This window comes from Pholcus phalangioides, unplaced genomic scaffold (assembly GCF_987345545.1).
Source record: "Pholcus phalangioides strain wild (caught in Gottingen) unplaced genomic scaffold, Ppha-v1.0 ptg000003l_1, whole genome shotgun sequence".
In the NCBI taxonomy this organism is placed as follows: Eukaryota; Metazoa; Arthropoda; class Arachnida; order Araneae; family Pholcidae; genus Pholcus; species Pholcus phalangioides.
The window spans coordinates 42,232,127-42,252,898 of NW_028301596.1; the positions used below are offsets into that span (position 1 = coordinate 42,232,127).

The window sequence follows — 20,772 nt, forward strand, 5'->3', positions numbered from 1 at the left end:
ATTTTTTCCTGGTCAATTTGTGAGAAACAAAATAATTTAAACTCACTGGGGTTTTGTTTGGCAAAAATTGGCGATATTCGATTGAAATTAGTAATATGTCCCGGTTATGTTACATGTAAATATGGCAATGAAATCTAAAATGCAGGTATATTATATGAAGACCAGGAATGGTACCGAATGTTCGGAATGGAAGTACACCAAAATACCTATACATAAATATTTGAAGGTTTTTTTTTTTTTTTGAATTTTAAATTCTGTTTGTCTTTAGTGTTGAACGTATTCTATATATAGCTATATATATATATACACCCCCCCCCCCCGGTGCGTCAAAGCATAATAAGTACCAAGGTTGTCAACCCGGGAAACGTAGTGAGTGTCCAACTCAATCTAAGTATAGGTGAAAAATGCGTCAGCAGATGTCCCTTAACACGTTGGTCTTTACGCGTCACACTTTGCAAAAAAAATTGCGATTTGGCACTTGCTGCGTTTGATTTATAGTCTTCATTTAATATAAATAATCAAATAGACATATTCTTCTGAGACCACTAACACCTTAATGGGCTTCCATAGAAATTCAAAGCCCTGTCCTCAAGGGAACGGTAGCCCAGGTCGATAAGATACTCCTATAGCCTGAAGTACCATATGATGTATAGAGGTGTCGCAAGTCGATACCAGATTCGTCCTTGGCAGAAACTTTACTGACGCGGAGGTACAACGAAAACGGCGGCATGACTGCAGAAAATGATCGCTACCGCAGGAAGTCCCACACGGAGGGGTTAGAGCACCAACCTCTCGGTGAGCATAAAAATGCTAAAATATCAAATGCTGCCGTTTATAATCGGCAATATATTGTAGGTCCCGGTCTAATTAGCCCCGTGGTAATTCAAAAAAATGAATCAAATGACCGTGGTCCTCAAGGACGAAAGAGTAGCGGGAAACTTGACCACCCAGCATGATACCGCATAGGTTTATCATACCACCGTTATCATCCAGAGCCGAGCGTAACCATTTTTCCGGATTTCGGCGGTGCGACAATCTAATCGAAAACCTGGACGACCGAAATTACAGGATTTTTAACTGCCAAACCCCCACCACAAGTATCACTGGAACAAACTGTTCGTGTTCCAGCCGATTTATCGGCCATTAGCATCGGAAAGGGTTAAAGAAAAAGATAGATATTGGAAAATTCTTCTATAATTACCAAATATACATATGCCTTCATATTAATGACCACTTCGGGAAAAAAAAAATGAATAAAAATTGGCTTTTTTTTTTTTTGCTGGCGGACGCAGAAAAAAAAAAGCTGCCAAACCAAACGTGGGCGAAAAATCTCATTATTAAGTCAGCCTCTCTCTTGGCAAAGAAAAAGAAAGGAACGATAACCAATTCAATGGATGCAATTGGACCTGAATGTTCTGAGAATGTGGTAAAGGTAAGTGGGAATAGCACGGGTGGTGTGCGCACATTTCATCATTTAAAAAATACACATGCGCACACACACACACACAATGTGATTTTTCTTTTCCCCCCGCCGTGTTATTCTCACAAACATGAAATTCGTGCCTCTGTCATTTCTTCACACGCAAAAGGATCATCATCACCGCACTTTCAACATCCAAATCAATACAAGCATTTTACCTTTCTATTTAGATGGTAGGAGGCACATCAAGAGGCAAAAAAAAAAAAAATGATTATTTTTTTTCTCTCGAAAGCATGACGACCACATGCCACGAAAAAAATCATTGACTTAGTACATGCACTGGAGCAATTACGAGAAATCAATGACAAAAAAAAATCCGATTCAACTGCGAAATTTCGAGGATTTCTTTATATATAGAAAACCCAAAGGATTATTAATTCATCTGTCAATCGGTCGATAGCATTATCCACGTGTGTGTGTGCGGTTATTGGATTCAATTCAGAAGTTGGATCAGGAGGCATCATGATTCCCAGACGGTTACAAAACCTCGATGATTTCTGTCGACTGCCTGATGGCAAAAACCCATTTCCGATTCCGTGATGATGAAATACGGACATGAATGACCGGCAGACATGAATAGACGTCTGTAGGGACGGTCAAATTAATTTGTTGTAAGAGTTCAATGTCAAAACAAGTGTCTGGACATCCTTGATGATGGTTAAAACGTAACCAAAAACTTGTTGCCGTTTGTAATGGTTATAAATAAAAAGTTTATACTACACAATATATGTGTTGATGAATCGTTAGCCCTTAATGAAATCTCCGTCGGCATTTGGTACTCTTTGCCAACATACTCCCTAGCTGGGCAATGCCATAGCGGTGAAAATCGGGTATCTCGGGCTGAGAGTTTTATGAACGATCATTTCTTACGAAAGTCACTGTCCGACTGGGGGGTCAGAAAAATTTGTTTTACCCGAGGGTCTATGATGCTGTTGAGACGGCTATGGGCTTACTTTATGGAAATAGAGAAAAATCTCAATCCAAAACTGAGCATTAACGCAAGTTCTTGTTCGCAATTAACTTAGTTTCTCTGCTTTTATGTCACACTCAGGATCGCAACTAGAAACAAAAATTTACTCTGTCACTTGGATGGGGGAGGGGGGGGGGATCTGTATACCGGCAGCCCCTCCCCGTATTTTTAATGGAAAAATAGTAAATTAGATGTATCTTCCTGGTCCAGTGCCCGGGAAACAGACCCCCCCCCCCACCCTTCTGTGACACTGATCAACTTTTCGATAAAAATCTTCAATTACACAATCAAATGCTTTTTAAATCTTGGGATTTTCACTGGATGGTTGATGCTGGGGGAAACAATTTTAAATCTTTAAAAATAATGCACTATTTATCATTTTTTGCCGTGCCCTTTTTCTGCTTATGTCCTTGAACACGTGCTTATTTTGCTTACTAGTTAATCCGGCCCTGGCTATGAAGTACGAACTGTACCAACGAACTGCCGGAAAAACGTCTGGACCGCAAAGACATCAGTCACGTGGAGTGTACGCATGTTGTGTGAAATGCATAGTATGTAGAGTTGAATCATACAGAAAAGATAGCAAAGATTTTTGTTTTGTACATACCTGTTGCATTTTTTCAAAGTCTAGGCAGGGCCTCTGGATGCTGCGATCCGCCAGCACGACGGAGGTTGCGGTGGGTGTGCGTCGATGTCTCTTCCTTGGCGAGACGGAACATAGTTCATGGGGCGGCAAGTCCACTCCCACCGAAGACAAGTGGAACACCTTCGGAGGGGGCGACAGACACTTGCGGGGCTTGTGGACGTTAGCCGGAGGCGAAGTCCGAAACTCGACAGGAGCCATCGAAACGTCACACCACATGAGGTTACGAACCTCATCGTCGTCATCTTCGGAAGACTCGTCACCATCGGAGGTGCAACCGCCTTCCGCTCTACGGTTGTTGTTGTTGTTCACCTGAGACCACTTCCGCTTCTCCGGGTGTTGCTGGACAGACCGGACGACGTGGCGGGTGGAGAAATTGTTAGGATGATGATGAGGATGTTGCCGGCACAATTCCCCGTTAATAACTTCTAGCTCTTCTTCGGAACTGTGGTGGTCGAAGTTGTGGTCACTGTCACTGGGAAGGGCTGAATCTAAGGCGGGTTCCGGGACCGGACTGTCCGGATCTTCGCCCTTCGAGGCCCTGGAGTCCTGGCTGTGCCTCTGCCTGCTTTGCGCGCACATACTGTTCACCACTTGGTCACCACTACTATTAACAGCGTTGTTCTCTTTGGTGGATGAAGACCTGGTCACCTCGTCGTCACGAGAGACTTTCTTCCGGTCGGCTTTGTTTCCGTCCAAGCAGATGATAGTCTCCATATCTGCCAAAAAGAGCAAAAGAAAATTACGTTCCTTCATCATGATAACATTACATCGATCCCTAGGACCGATCTGCACTAATACCAAACAGCAGTGTATTATCCCAGTGGTCCCCACTTCATGTGTCTACGGGCGCATACGTTAACTTTTTGTAAAGAGGCGGACATAATGCCAAAATTTATTGCCAAAAAAGCAGCTTATTGCATTACGTATTCTCAAACTGTGGGCGCAGCGCCCTAATGCGCCACCAGCCTTTGTCAGAGGCACCGCGGAGCGGAAAGCCGATAAAGGGGTTTTTCGAAGAGATTCTTCGTTGAACTGCTCTAGGGAGCCTGCTATGGTGATTAAGGATTACAAAGCCAAAAGTACTTTTTTTCCCTGTAAGTTATCCTTATCAAAGTGAAAGACTATATAGGAGGCTAGAAGGTGCTTTACCCCCATCCCTTGTCGACAAATATTTCCGTAAGTGATGTCGTGATCATGCCGTATAGTGTTTGTTTTGATCTATGTTGGCTACGAGTGAAGCTGCTTTTGCAATGGCCTTCCTGCAGTGAAAACAAATGTCGCAGTTCTTCAGGTTCTTTCAGTAGATTCTCTCAAAAGATCTACGAAAACATATTGTACATTTAAAAAATATCGTAATTCGTGATATATTAGACAGTTTCATTCTGCCACCTCACGATACAGGGATAAAAAAAATGGAGGATTTTAGCTTAAGGGAAAAAAGAAGTCCCGTTTTAGAATTTAAAGGGGAAAAAATATATTGAATATTTCGCAACCAATTATGTAGGAAAGAAAACAGAGTTGTGTCACGTTTTACGAATACCCGTTTATCATACGTCCCATTTGACCAAACCGGATATGGTTACCGTACTTGCAAACAGGATTATTGGAAGAAACCCCGAGTCCCTATGTGATTACATTAAGCATCGTGGACTGTATATATCATTCCTAAATTAATCCATTGAAGAAATCAAGTCAGTTCATTGGCAGCTGATGTAGACTACCATCGCCAAGTGGCATCTTGAAGAAAAGCAACCAAACCTCGCATATAGTTTTCCTGTAGTTATCAAACCGTATTCTGGAAGGCTCATCGAAATGATAATATTGCATCCCACACTGTACACCGAAATAACAAAGAAGGCAATTACTATATTTCAAGCGGATCTAAACACCAGAAGCAAATACTCCCAATAAATTACACAACAGGAGCTGCACGGAGGAGCACGACCATCAAAAACTCGGGAAGTTGATTCAGTTCCTCATTAACACTCCCGATCAATCCAGGCACACAAAAGCATATTAGAAATCGATTGGACACACATTTCTCTCTCTCTCTCTCTACTATCGAGGTTGCTAGATACGCCCCCCGTCCCAATACTGATATTTGCTGAATACTGATGAATCCCAGGAGCTAATCTACACAATGTTTACGTAGGACATATTTATTCACGTCTTCAAACGCTGTGAGGGTATATATAGGCGTTAGTAAGCCAAGAAGTTTCATTTCCATCCTTCTAATTACGAAACATTATCACTTGGGTTCATGAAGATCGATACGTTTGATCGATTCAAGAATGCATCACCACAGAAAATCTTGACGTAATTGCGTCAATATGAAGGTCGCTTATCATACTCTGAGAGTAATTAAAGACACCCACAACCTTTCTTCCGACATCAAAATCTTCAATACGCCTCCATTTGCACAATGAATGGAGAAACGACGACGCAGGAAAATAATACCCTCACGAGGGTCACATCTGAAATCTTTAGCAGCCGTCCATTACAGGGCGGCATGAAGACTATTATGGATATTTTTGGTGCGGGGGGGTACGGTGATTGAGGATTTAGGAAACTTTTATCTTTTTAAATTGCATGTGATTTCAGATAAGATAATTTTGATAATTAATTCAATCATACAAATACAAAAACTTTTAAAGAATAAAGTGGCTTTTGACCCCCGTTTAGTGAAGAGAAAATTTCATCTAAGGTAAGGTGTGAAGCCAAATTAAGCATATTAACCATATCTTGTAGTATTTTTTTGGATTTCCTGACTTTTGATGACATGGGTGGGAGGACAGTGCAGTCTTAAGGCTTGGGGCCTCAAGAGAAAAGGGTGGAAAGGGGACCTCACGAAAATGGGATCTGGTTGAGATTTTCGAAAATTTGCTTGGTAGGGCCTCAGATAAATCATTTGGCCCGCGGGCCCATGACTGCCCTGTGGGAGGGGTGAAACCACTTTTTATAAAAAATAATGAAATATTCTGGTGGTATCTTTACTGTGATGTCCTAACTGTAGTCCTAAATGGTATCTTTACTGAGGATACCAAAACGAGAAAACCTTTTCCTAGTTTGTGGGCAAATGAATTATAGTAGCAATTCTACAAGCAAAGAAACTACTCATGAAAACAATTTTTTTGCATTACTGGAAGGTTGTGACCGCAACAGGTTTGAGCGTTGGTGGGATATTAAAAGAAGCAACGTTTGGGGTGTATTTATTCAATATTCTCTTGAAATACTTGATCACGAGTGGTGTGGGCCCAGCTTACACTCGGAAAAAAGTTGGTGATCATTGGCCAGAGCCAAGACCAGACACATCTGCGATAATTCCTTTAATCCCATCGATAGCTAAATAGAAATGAATTACTTTAAGTTACCCCAATGGTTTTGTTTTTAAACAACTATCTTGTCATTGACTAGTACTACTGAACCGTACATGCACCTCGTACGCATTCCTCCACGGAATTTCTAACGAATTGGTTCATGCCGGAATGTGCGTGTACGTGTTGTCAATCTAAAATGAAGTTTGTTTCAGTGTAATACTTGTTATATGTAGTGCTGCCATCTGCCATCAATTTTTTCAACGACAGGTGAAGTGTAATCATGGAATAATTGTTCGGTTGTGGGCCTGTTGCGATACTTTTACGCTGGTTTCTGACTCTACGAGTCAGCGCCGTTGCTGATTAGTTAACAACCTGAATTTCTTGTTTTTCTAACTGATCCGTAACGGCGTCGACTCACGGAATCGGAAACTAACGTGACTATGTGTTATATTAGTTGTTTATCACGATTATATTTTTTCACGACATGCGTGGAAAGTGTTAAATCTTCAAGTATCAGCGTGGAGTTGATCATTTGACGAAAGCTTAATTGTTCAAAAGTAGCATACGTCTGTGAGAAATCGGAACTAAGGGGAAAGGGAAGCACCTAATGCCCTTACGTTTCCATTATTTTCCAAAAAAAATTTTAACATGTTTTTAACCGAATCTCCAAGATGAGACACACCCTGGATGAATTACTAAAGCTGAAGTGGACGTAAACATGCGAGCAGTGGCTGTTTCCAATCAATGGAAATAAAAATGGCCGGAAATTGAAATTCTGGAAATTCTGTAGACTAGGGTTATTGAATTATTTACATTGTAAGCCATTTTTTCATGTATATTGCACGACCCACCCCCAAAACGTGGAGAATGAAGACTGCCCCCTCCGGAAACGCATAGTTTGCACGTAGTAGGTAGGTCACTTGTGGTAGATATAGCCTACTCCTAGAAACTCGTAAGAGGGACTTGCCATTGTTATGAAATTAATTATTTCACTCTTTCCAACTCCTGCCGATAATTAATTACATTTGAGCGAATGGCCCGTCACGTACCACTAGTTGGGAAACAGTGACCCAGGCTATAAGGACAATTATGTGACAAGTTTCTCTCGCTGTCTCTCGTACAGAGACAAATAATTGCACCACAGTGGAAATGAAGACTTCAAAATAGTCCGCCCCGATATCCTTGAAAAGTTTTTCTCAATACAAGATGGGCGGTGCGAAATATATCTTTGAATGTTCTCTACATGATCATTTACAAGCACTTATATTGAAGCATCAGAATAATAATAAACGGGACCTACAACTTCTTCTCCCTTCCCCCCCTTATTACATCACAAGGTGAATTGGGTAATTTCTTTCCGATTATATTTTTTTCACAATATGTGCTTGGAAAGTGTTAAATCTTCAAGTATCAGCCTTGAGGTGATCGTTTGACGAAGACTTAATCGTTCAAAAATAGCATACATAAATCGGAAGTAAAGAGGAAGGAAAGCACCTACCTCTAGCGGCATTCTGGAGGAAGCGGGAAATTTTAGTGGTAAAAATGCAAAAAATATGGCGTTCACTTCTTGACGATGATTTAATAATTACACACATGCAAATTTTCCGGATGCTGCCATCTACTTTGAACATCGGAATTTTGCGTGTGCGTGCGCTCTGTCCCTCTATGGAGAGACCTTTTTAAACAATAGAGCCAGGGACATACGCAGGATTGACCTTTGGAGGGGGGGCACAAAAATTTTCTTCTTCTCCCCCCTTTTAAAAGCTTCTAAAAGCATTTTAATGAACAGAAATTGGTTATATATATATACATAATATGCATATTGTTCCGGATAATTTTTCTCAAGTCCTTGAAAGAAGCAGAGGATGACAAAATTTTCAGGATGCACAGATTTTATTTCACAGAAAACATCTATTTACACGTAGCGATCTCTTCACCCTTCCGAACCTCCTTCAGCTTGTCGCTGACATTTACTAATCTGACAGGGGTGACATCCTTCGATGAATCCACCAGAATGGCGGCAATCAGCAGGCCATTCATGTGGACTTTTCCGGAAAAGACACTGGCCCTTTGAGCAACTCACTGCTTACGCCTCTAGGTAAAGGGGCTTGTATTCGCGATTCAAACAGTTAAACAACCTCGTAATCCAGTTCCGCAAAAGAAAAGCTTGCGACAATTAAGGAATTTGATAGTGAATATCTTTCCAACTTCACGAATTGTTTGGTCAAAGCACGAAATGACTAAGAATTCTCGTATGTCTCGGTGTTTGGCTTGGCAGGACCAAACCCATTCATGAGGAGAGCAGCTGTTTCAAAAAATAAGCCAGATCTAGCCGTAACTTACATAGAAAGCAACCACTTAGCTTTTACCCGGACCATTGTTCTTCAACCGCTGGTCCGTGGGAGTATCCTGACATTTCGCGAAACATTTCATCAAGTTCTTAAAGCCACGATATGATTGCGGGGAGCTGCATTATATTCCGGATGAGAAGGATGCTTTTTACATTTCTACTTATGACAAATATTGGAGGAAGGAAGGAATTAGTTTGTTTTTGATCGACAAAACTCGAGTTTCATCGGCATACTTTGCAAAAGGCCATTTTGGCTTTATTGGGAAGTGATGTTCAAAGTTATGTTGGGGTCAAAGATTACTCCAAAGTATAAGTATAGAAGTATAAATTATGTTGCCTTGAACATTCAGAAGTATGGATCCGAACTGCATTCTTTCCTAGTTAGATATATATGTATAAGTACTTGTACAGTACGTTGTAGAAGAGAAATGCACGTTAAAAATCGCTTGGAGTAGAAAAGCTCTGAGTCATGGCTTCTGCTGCGAGAAGCGCTTTCTACCAAATAAAAAAAATAGAAGTATTTGTTTGAATTCTTTGTTTGTTTGAACATTAAAATTGTTTGGTGGTATTGAACTGGTGTGTCACACGAAAATATATTGGTTTGATAATGTATATTTCTTATCTCTATGTTCAATGCCGGTGTAAATATTATGCACCATAATACTAGTTGATGTGTTGCCGTGGTTGTTAGTGCGAAGTGCCGAGTGCGAGGCCCTTATCTTATTCTTCATTGTCTTTTCCGTCAGAAAAAATTTAATTTCAAGCTTGACCACTTAAAAATGGACAATCATTAACAGTGCAGTCTTTGAATGAGAATGTCAGAGGTGACCTTTTGTCCCTGATTATGTCCCATAATTCTACTTAACTTTCACACCATAGCCGTCGTTATGTAATCTGCAAATCCTGAGAATTCGAAGAAAAGTTCATTATGAGCAGCACAGCAAAGGCTTCGTACATTTAAATCGGCAACGGATTGTTCCCATGAAATAAACCCATCTATGGTACATTTTCCATATGTAGAAAAATTGGTAAAGTAAGCCTTGTTTATATACTCTAACAAATTAACTGGAATTTAGAAAAAACGACTAACAGACATTGTGATGTTCTTTCCAAAATGCATCGCCTTGAATCCCTGACCCCACCCCGATTCTACTTCTTCCACACAAAACAGATACTTTAAAAACGAGATGCATAAAAGAACAAAATTTTAGGATTTGGGTTATTCGCGGTGGCCACCTGGAACATAACCCCCGTGAATACGGAGGGACGACTGTATTTACAGCAAATATAAGAGTGAAGGGTTTTCCCCCCCCCCCATGAAAAAATTGTCTTGATAATTGCTGATTAGGGGTTCCGATACGGGTAGTATTGACTCATCATTAGTCCGCAGATTCCCATAGCCGTATAGCGCTTTGCAATGACGACTGCAATTATAACGTGGACAAATATGTAACTTGTCACACCTAATTCAATATTAAGTTAGTGACAAAATCATTTTTAAATATCCAAAAAATATATCAACCAGCTTGTAGTGCATTAAATTAAGCACAATATCCGGCAGGGTAATAAATAATTTGTCATATATGCCCATATTGTTTGTTTTTGCTTTATAGCGGTTTGAATCAAACAACCAATTTTACTTTAAGATTTATGCATATAGTTTTATTTTTATTCGATAGATGGCAGCAGAGTCTAATATGAGTCAGAAAGATATGAGAAATTTACCTTTTTTTTTTTGTCTTTTTGCCAGTTCGCAAATTATTTCTCCCATTTAAACACTGATTCACCTGCTAGTCCTTAGTAGAGGTAAAATTATTTATAGGAAAATATTCCGAACAGGGGACAAAAAACCAATTTGACCCTATTGGTAGCTGGCCAATCAGAGAGGTTTACACCGTATACGTTATTGAATACACGAAATGAAGCTCAAAGAAAATGCATAGAATTTCCTTACACTTTTGAAGTTCTTCGATGTCGGCGCCTTCATCATCTGATTCTGTCCCAGAATCATGATCATCATCTGTCTGAAAATGCATCAGAAAAACATTTCCATTAAAAAACCAGGGTTACGAAATTTACGCCGACATTCATATTCAAGTCTTCATCTTACAAAGATATGGGGAACATTTACATCATTTAAATAAGGAAATGGAATTGCGCTATCTATAGCTTGAATAATCAGTATCTAATTCGCAGTCTGAGATAACCCGTTATCAGTTTCCATTTGGCATAAACAAGAAGTAGGAAATGAAATGAAAAATGCCTCCTGATAATATTTCACACATACACACACCACACACATCACTGAATTATTTTTTTTTTAAATCAAATAAATGCCCCACGCATAAGAGAATGTACCGCCAAATTTTCTGACACATACGGAGAATTCACGCGCGTTAGATGCCACTATATCCTGCATAAGAGCTATACGGACATTTTTAAACTCACCTATATCAGGTAGGGCCGTCTCAAGAGAGCGTATCACGGGTCCCTTCATTTCTTTCTTTCAAACCGAGCACAACTCAGGTCTATCACCATCTCTATGGGCGATTTACTACCTAGTGAGTTGTGCCGGAAGTGTAACTGTGTGTGTACCTAACAGTTTGAGTGCGTATGTAGTGTTGCGTTTGATTTTTCGTTGCCGCCATCTTATATTTCAGAAGTGAAGTGAGTGATGTGTTATGATTGAATTACATTTGTACTGTTTGTATGTCTGTTGCTCTCTGTGGCGAGACTTTCGAAACGTGGGGGGGGGGGGGGAAGATCGGCTCGCATCCGCGCCTTGAAGTTGGGAACCAAAGAAAACCAACTTCAGCTGACCTCGACGGTGGGGTTCGAACCCGGGACGGACGCGAGTTGTTAACTTTAGCCCCTCGTCTAACTGGAAGTGCCAGCCTACCATCTCCGCCTGCAAAAATCATTGTACAGTGAAACCTGTCTAAGACGGACACTGTATAAAACGGGAATCTGTCTAAAACGGAATATTATTTCCTTCCCTTGACGTTCCGTCTCGTACAGGTTTCACTGCGCTAGTTATCGTTATGTCGAGGTCGCTATGTACTTGACGAGCAGACATTCAGACTGAAAGTAAACCCTAGCGTAGGGAATTACACAAACCATATCCGGAGGAATGGCAATCCGGGTAGAATTTTACCAAATATACATTTTAAGCTTGATGCTTCGGTAACGCTACAAGTTTGATCACTTACGTTTCCAATACTTACATATGTGGGAACCCCAGAAGCTATATGTATGCATACAGAGTCCAGGCTAAAAAAATAGAACGATCTGCATAATATTAGAGCTCTTTGAAACACCAGATTGACCTATGCGTCATCTTGGAGCAAAAGTATCAGGTCAGTTTTCTGCTAGCGTTAATCGTTGTCCTCTATCTTGCTTTTTTTAAATAGAGTAATCATAATTCGGAGTGGCAACCATGAATATTAGGTCAACGATAGACGACGAGCCCGTTTAATTTATAGGTGCCTTACCCCTGATATAGTATTGGCCTTTGCCTAAACTTCATGAAAATCTTAACGCTCATCCTCACATGGATAAAGCCCCAATTCCTTTGGGTGAATGCTCAGGGCTATCTGCTAGCACAGATATCAACTACGTCAGGCATTTATGCGACCCCAGTGCCCAGTTCAGCAAGGAAGCTTCATGATGCTGTTATGATGTCCCTACTAAACTGGTTCCAATGAAGTGTCTGATATCATAGAGAAGGATCGGGGCGGAATAGTATGTTTCGTGCTATCTTTTGGTACTGACCACTGCACGGTATGAACAGCCTACCAGGGTCAGTTTTGGAATCGGCTAAAGCCAGGGCACACACTAATGTCAATCCTGCCCGATAGTCATTTGCAAATATTTGCTTTCAGTATTTGCCTTCCCCTAATACAAAGAAGCGGCGGTACAGGCTGACTACACACTGGCCCCCACTATTCCTTGGCGAATATTTGCTTCCACAACACTCTCCGTGTTGTGACTGGAGGCGTTCTCCGACCAATGTGTCGCCAGACGGATTGGAAGATCGGGAAGGAAGGCGCACCTTTGACTTGGGTTGGAAACTGATCGTTCTGTTCGACCAGCATTCCAATACCTTCTAGCCTCCAATATTTGACGATCATTGCCAATGGTGGAGTGCGGCCAGGCCACACTACTTGCCCATGACCAACCTTGGAACGCCTTGACGCGAGTGGTGCCCTGGCTTTAGGCATCAGGCAATAACGATCTATCATGTCAAAACTAGATGAATCATGATCATTCTTAATGGTACGGCAAAACGTACCACTGACCGAGGTATCAAGTATGCATTTGTATATCGGACAGGTGGTTTCAATATTTTGACTCGACACTGAGTAAACGCAGAACACTTGACACACATTCCGTATACAAACCAGATGAGTTGAATTGGCCTCGCCCACACCAAAAGACCTCGCATACAACAATATTGGCATCCGGAACGAAAAAAAAAGGCCCTTTTATAAGCACCGGCCAATATATTAAACACGGCTTCGGTTTTCGATCGTGATTACAAAACCGTGATTTCGGAAAGAACTTGCAATGTACGCGAAAGGCAGGTCTTTTGAATACAATAGATACGCAATTGACCTTGCTTAAAAGAAATATGGCGACGCCCATCGTTTTAAAATGAGAAAAATAATATGTTATAAAAAGGAGAGGAAAAAAACGATTTTTCATATTTGAATGGTGACTTCGAAATTTCTTGTCTTTGTCTTGAAATAAATTGCGTAGGTTTATTTTACATATGAATATAATAATGGCCATGCATATGCCCATTATCTTTCCAGACGTCGAAAACCTAGTGGATGGTAAGACTATAATTCGGGCTGGCGCGGATCCAGGGTGGGCGACCGTCCTTTCCAATAGCCGGATAATATCGAGGAAAATGGATCTGTCCCGTAAAATACGGGACGATCCTAAGAAATCATTCGCCCCTTCCGTGGATTTGCACCTGAGCTAGGCCGAATATCCCGAATTCCCATGGAATGTTCTTTTTTTTAAGGCCATTACTGGGCCCAAATTTTGGACCCAAAATTGTATATTTCAAAACACAGTGCAGCTCAAAAATTGACTAGAATGGCAGAATGGGTCCTTTGAACGTCTGGGGCCACACTATTTATAACGCAAAGAGCGTTAATAAGTTAGTGTTGGGCAGTGTCTAACAACAAACCATATCTGACCATAGTATTAGATATAGTCATAAAGCAAACGCGTAACATCGTGAAATACGAATAATAAAATCATTTCAACACAACACTGAATACCCAAACAAAACTACGATAGTGTCACTGTAGTGACTAGCACCGGGTCAAAACCTTCCAAGAATAGCACACACACCCCCCAACAGGGGAACTAATTAAATTCCATTCCCATTCTAAAAGCACACGTTGATAAAGAGATGCGACAACCTTCATCACACGCGCGTACACACACACATGCGCACACAACTGCCACCTCCGTAGTCATCGTCATCATCATTCGTCAAGTCCCCCCTCACGGAAACACTGCGCGATGTCGAAACAAAGCGCAAATATTACTAACCCTTCTGCCATCGTTTCGGCCCTAGTTTCAGTGTATTCCGTTCTAAAACGAAGCTATTTATTGCAAGAGCACGCGCTTCGCTGTAGTAGTATCGGCTACTCTCCCCCCCCCCTCTTTCTTCCTACACCCCCCTCGAAAACTCGGTCTTGAAATTCGGTTAAGTAATTTGCATAATGCAACGGTGGTGGCGGTGCTCGTCCGAGGACTACTGCAAGGCTTCGCTTTCGCTCCCGTGACATAAACACACGCTTCAACTTCAACTCTGATCCGGCATCGCGTAATGATAATAACACCAGCGGCTGCTGCTTCTGGCGTCCCTTGTACATATGTAATGTTGTGTCCCCTTCCCCCCGGATGTGATCACCGTTGTGAACGTGTTAACAGACGTGTTTTGAAATTAGTTTTCCTCGTCCGATCCGATAAATATACATCTGAGACTCTATCCATGTCTAAATACGAACTATTTTACCCCGTCCATTTTAAAACTCGACAAGAAAACTCGTTGTTCCGAATCGGGTATAGTTTCTGTTCGAATACGCCACTGTCTCGTTCCGGTTCTGGGACTTGTACTACACGGTCCAGTGGCGTCCACATTTGACATTTTTCTTTTCTCCATTCGTTTTTCGTGGTAATGTTTTTTTCTTCTTTTTTGGGAATTTCCCCGATTTCTCTCTGGTTACCGTGAATAATTTATCGGGTTCGTTGCGTTCTTCGCCATTGATAAAGCGTATGTCTACTAGACAGTGTCGGGATAATTGGATAACTTGATATAGACCGATTTGCATATTTAGATAATCTACGGACAAATAGAATATTTTTTACAAATTGGTAGGTTTTGTTCCATACACGATTCGACGGTGCCATGCAAATGTATTACGAATGCTCGATGTTTAAATTATTTCGTGTAGACTTGGGGAATTTTTCGCTACGCAGTGTACAATGGTGGTTTGAAACAACGTTCTTCGGTTATAATGGTCGAATTTCCTGCCGTTCCACGAGGCATTATGCTCGATTCATACAGCCGGTACATAATTTTAGATTCCATAAATGCACACATATTACACCGTCCTATACTGAATTTTATTTCTGGCTTGGCAATCAACAGGTGTGAAAAGTATTTTTATTTATCCATTTTTTTATGGTGGTTCTTTGATTAGTTTTGTTTATGTTTTTTGCGGGTTCTCAGTGCAATTCCCTTTTTAATTATTTTGCTGGTCTGCAAATTATTTCTCCTACTTATATATATAAATATATATTTTTTTGCCAAATAACAATTTTTTTTTTTATTTATTAATTTTTTGCCGGTCTAAATTATTTCGCCTATTTATTCATTTTTTGCTGGTCCGCAAGTTGTTTCTCTTACCTATTTAATATTTGCCGGTCTGTGCTGAGTATTTTTCTTAGGGTTATACAATATTATTATCAATATATATTTTTAACAAGTCTTCGAATTATTTATCTTATTATTTTTTTTTTCGGCATTATTATTTCTTCTATCTATATTTTGTAGGTCCGCAAATTAATTCGATTACAATATTATTATTTATTTTCGCCGCTTTTAATCAATTGAGCTACTAGCACTGTGTCCGCGTCTATTTCAGTGTCTTTATCGAATGTCTAAATCAGAAATGCGAAAAAATCCGCTGACCAAATGCGACCCACCTGAGAAAATTGTCCCTAAAAAGTATCAATGCACGCGACATGATAATTACGACTGTTTACGGCTAGCGAGTGTGGTAGCCATCTCTCTACATTGATGAGAATTTTGAGCTATATAACATGTATTCCAACGCTATATATATATATATAAATATTTTCATGTCAAAACATCCTGCACCATGTTAGCAACATGAGATACAACAAACATTGTTTGATAATAGAATCATAGAAGACTGGAACTAGAGGAGGACGGAGGGCAACTGCCCTTCCGGGCGGAAAAATTTATGGGGCGGCACTGTTAGGTGCCAACAAAGAACACCTTTATAAAAATTATCTAATTTCAAAGCTGTGAGGGCGGCAAAATCATGTTGGCCCGGACGGCAAAAAGCCTAATTATGGCCCTGAATATAATCACACCATGGGGTCACGGTGGAGCATTGCGAATGTGAGACCATTTCAATTTTAAAATTACGGGACATCACTAATTGTTGCCAAATTCCTAGGAAATCGTCAACGGACATGAAATAAAGCGCTATCACACATTACAACAAGTGAAAATCACATTAAAAAATACAAATAAGCATCAAACATGACGAATATGTGAGATGAATACAGGAAAACTTCTCTGCTGCGGACACCGGTGGGACGAAAAATTCGACCGTAAAAGAGGGGTGACCATTAATGGCAGGTTTGAAATGCATACTTTTTATTATACAAGGGGAAATTATTAAGTAGCCGTAAAAGAGGGGGGTGACACGGCAATTGAGAGATGTCCGTTGGATTTTACTGTACTTATATTTACTGTCATAAATAGTTTATTAATTATGATAATTATCTTCATCTGTGATTTTAACAGGGATTCTGGATTCAAATAAGCGTATTTGAAAAAACGGGACATTTCTATAAAAAGAATCAGAATGGTCAAAATAAGGGGAAAATGCGAAAATGACGGATACACATGGTCACCCTACACAATATTGAAAAACTATGTTTGAGCAATGGGCAGTTTCTATCAATTGAGTGGAAACACTGTAAATTTTTGCGTTATTCCATGGAACTAACTCAGAATAGTGCCCGCTACGGAAAATGTCCATTATGGGAAGTTTGTGTAATCGATTAGAGAAAATTATCCGTGCCCAGAAGGAGCCGCCCCGCATCATGTTAGGGTGGCCACGAGAGCAGAGACGCCTTTATCGTATGCTCCCAGACAAAGCTGTTTTTCAGAGGTACCCCTTCCCCCTCCCCTCGCACCAATTTGGAAATAACCGCCACCCACTTTACATACTTACCCTTGGAGATTGTGACTAGATCTCATGATTACGAACACCCCCCCCCCCCCCATCTTATGTACTTGTGGCCCGACCATGCGCTAAGACGGCACTGACCGAGTGGACAACAGCTTCCCAACTCCAGAGCAGGTTGGACAGAAATGGTGGTCCTAAATAGAACAGCTTAATTTCTCAAGACGTTGGAATGCGGTCTTTAAGCAGACTATAACGCAATATTTGACGGGATACTGCCAACCCCCCCCCCCCAAAAAAAAAAGACGGTTAAATCTCTATTGACATCTCTATTGAAAGAACAATAAGTCAAACCTCAGTGTCCGTTATTGAGAGGTTGCACTGCATACATGAAAATGAATTTGCATTCCATTTTGCTAATGGAATAAATTACGTGCGTATATTATCCGTGAAAATTGTCATTGCAATACAGGAAGATTCATGTCATGAATAAACGAATTCTCGTACAATAAATGATAAATTATAATTTGAATGTGACTGATTATGTGACTGATCACCACGTACATAACTCCATCAGTTATGTACGTGGTTCGCTAAATCAGCGCCTGACCGGTTTGACGACCATAATCAATCAATCACAGACAGACTAGCAGACAGAGAGAGAGAATTGTATCACGATTATGTGTCATCATTCGGAAATCAAGCGGACAATCGAGTAACCGAGTTGATGAGAGAGTATTGAGTTCCGGATACCACAAACGTGAAATGCCACAGGAAATCACATTACGAGAGTTGAAGATGAACCCCGAAGCAGGGATTCCCAAACAGGAGTGACGCGACGCTTTACGGGTGCCGTCTTTCACTTACACGGCTCTCAATCTCTATTTTTATGGGTGCCGTGAGAACGACGAGATATATTTTCTGCTTTAAAAACAGAAAATTTATTCTCTTTATTATAAATAGAGGATGTTGTATATTGAAGTTGTAACGATGTGCTGTAATAATTTAAGGCAGGGGATGCACAATCTCTGGATGAGAACCCCCCCCCCCCCCGCGACAAGTGTTCCGGAACAAAAGTATGATCATCACACACTCCTGAAATATACCTAGGCCAACCATATTTCCTCGAGAAAAAAAACGGTAAATCTAAAATCCCACGGTAAAATATGGGATGTTACTAAAATTATCGCCAAAAAAGTTGCCAAAAGTAAACGAAGTTGCCATTATCACTGGAAATCACAGAAAAATTGTCAATGGTGGAAAGTAGCGCAACGTAATTCACGAAATAAATTTTTTTCAACAAATATGTGAAATGAATAATTTGCATAACTGTGATTTATAATCTCACCATGATATAAATTATTTAAAAAAATTACCCGATTACCTCAATTATAAAATTTATTGAAAATAATTTCACACAATCCTGGATTTCAGAAAAAAGAACAAAAGTTGAAGTCGGCTTGGTTGAAAATACGGGGAAAAAAGAGGTATATTTTATACATATATGAGAAGGTTGGGACGGAATGTTGTCCGGAATGAACGCCAGTACTCTGCCACCGGACTTATCCCGTTGTCCAGATGACTTCCAGCCAGCTTCGTAGCAGAGTCTGGGAAATACTAGGTATACCTAACAGTCTGAATGCGTATCCAGCCCTGTGTACGATTTTTCAGCGCTGCCATCTATATTTCAAGGTGTGAGTGAAGTATAATGATCGAAAATTTGTACCGTTTTTTAGGCCCGTTGCTCTCGTTAAAGTCTCCTAAAGTTAAAGTGGACTTTAACTTTAAGGCCAGTCGAGGCCCAGGCTCTGTCCCTAGTGTGATGAAAGCCATTTTGGCCAGTGGACTGACAAAAAATTGCGCACCCCCATTTTTTAGGGGTGAACCGACTCAAGATCATCGGAATTTTAATGCAAAGTGTCACTCGGAAAAAAACATCAAAGACATGATTAAAAAAAAATCGAGGTCGTTATCAGTGGCATCTTAACGGATGGGCCACAATGAGACCAAAATTATTGCATTTTCACGCAAAAAAATATTTATAATTCGGACTTAAAAAACGCCACAAACTCCAGGCCACTGAGCTGAAATCGCAAATGCGACAGATGTTCGTGCAACACCATCTATAGTAGAAGACCCCCCCCCCCTCCCCGCTGCGCGCGGAGTTTTGACGCCACTTGTAAAAGTCCATTTCACCTGTCAGCATTGGATATAGCTGGCAGACGCATGCGAACCTCTTTTTGTTTTGCATTATATTAGGTCAAATGGACTTCTTCAATGACGTCACGAGCTTAGCGCGGAGACTTTCTGCTATAGAAGGTGTTGGTCGCGCTCGGTTTGTCCAATTCAAGCCTAAAAAAAATGGTTTCCACCCCCCACGCTACTCGAACTCATTAATGATCCAATTCCTAAATAAAATCCACATTGTATAAGAGGTAGATTATAATCATTTGCGAAAAGGCCTTTTCCAGGAAATAATAACCATAAGAAAATGAATATGAGGACGATAATCTAGTTCGGAATCCTACAAAGGAAGGCGGAAAATTCTTATTTGTCCCTTCTCCTCCTCGTCCGACAATGTAGACAAGAAAAAAGAATACGGATTTATGTTTTTGAAATCCGACTTTTATGACCAGTCGTAGGAAGGTAGCGATTGCGCTAGAAAAGTTATTAATGTGGCCCAAGAGAAATCCCAAGACCTCACGTTTCTCCTCTCCTTGATAACGCAAACCGAGATCGAGAACTTTGATAGCTAGACGAATATAATAACGAAACGCTGTTTATACAGAGAAGTGATGAAACAAATCATGCGGTCAGCCCTGAAATTAAAATCTGCAATAGTATTATTACTACAGATAATGATTTAATTATTTAAATTATTTTAAATATTGTCAATGAAAAAGAGTTAATATTCATTAGGAGGGAGTATGAAGAACTGCTCTCACCATGAAAAACCTCAATAGTCACTCGGATTCACAAAATATCCCCAGGTCGCATCCTGGAAACGACACTCCAAGCATGTATAACAATAGCTTATATCAGGGGTGGCCAACAGCTGGTCCGTGGGCTACATGCGGCCCGTGAAGTGATTTTGTGCGGCCCTGACAAGATATAAGTACCGTGAAACATTTAAATTTGTGATCATTATTTGAACTATTGGTTCCAACCACATATTTTTCGTGATTAACAAACAGCTTACAAACTTCTTACTTCTGGTGACGAAGTTAATTTAATAACTAATTAATTCAATTAATAATGGAGCGGCTTATACCCCGAAGTTGCACCACTGATGCGGCCCACGACACTATAGCTGACCATTATGTTGGCCCGCGAACAGAGAGAAGTTGGCCACCCCCCTGGCTTATATTGCTGATATGCTGGAACTTCTGCTACTAAACCAGACGTGCACCTCGTCCATATTCCTCTGCGGCACTTCTAACGAACTGGTACATGTTGGAATGCGTGTGTGTATGTATGGTGAACCTTCCGTGCAGTTTGTTTCTGGGAAATGATTGTTATGTGTAGTGCTGCTATCTGCAAT

General features: G+C 40.6%; 1 protein-coding gene across 1 annotated transcript in view; it reads right to left on the reverse strand.

Annotated features, from left to right (window-relative positions):
- LOC149088628 (uncharacterized) overlaps positions 1-20,772 on the reverse strand; it is a 103,382-nt gene that overhangs the window by 63,747 nt on the left and 18,863 nt on the right. Inside the window, exons 2-3 of the mRNA XM_089248280.1 lie at positions 10,718-10,787; positions 3,058-3,812 (exon numbers count right to left, since the gene is read on the reverse strand). Coding sequence (XP_089104406.1) covers positions 3,058-3,812; positions 10,718-10,787 — 825 coding nt within the window. The remainder of the gene's footprint in view (positions 1-3,057; positions 3,813-10,717; positions 10,788-20,772) is intronic.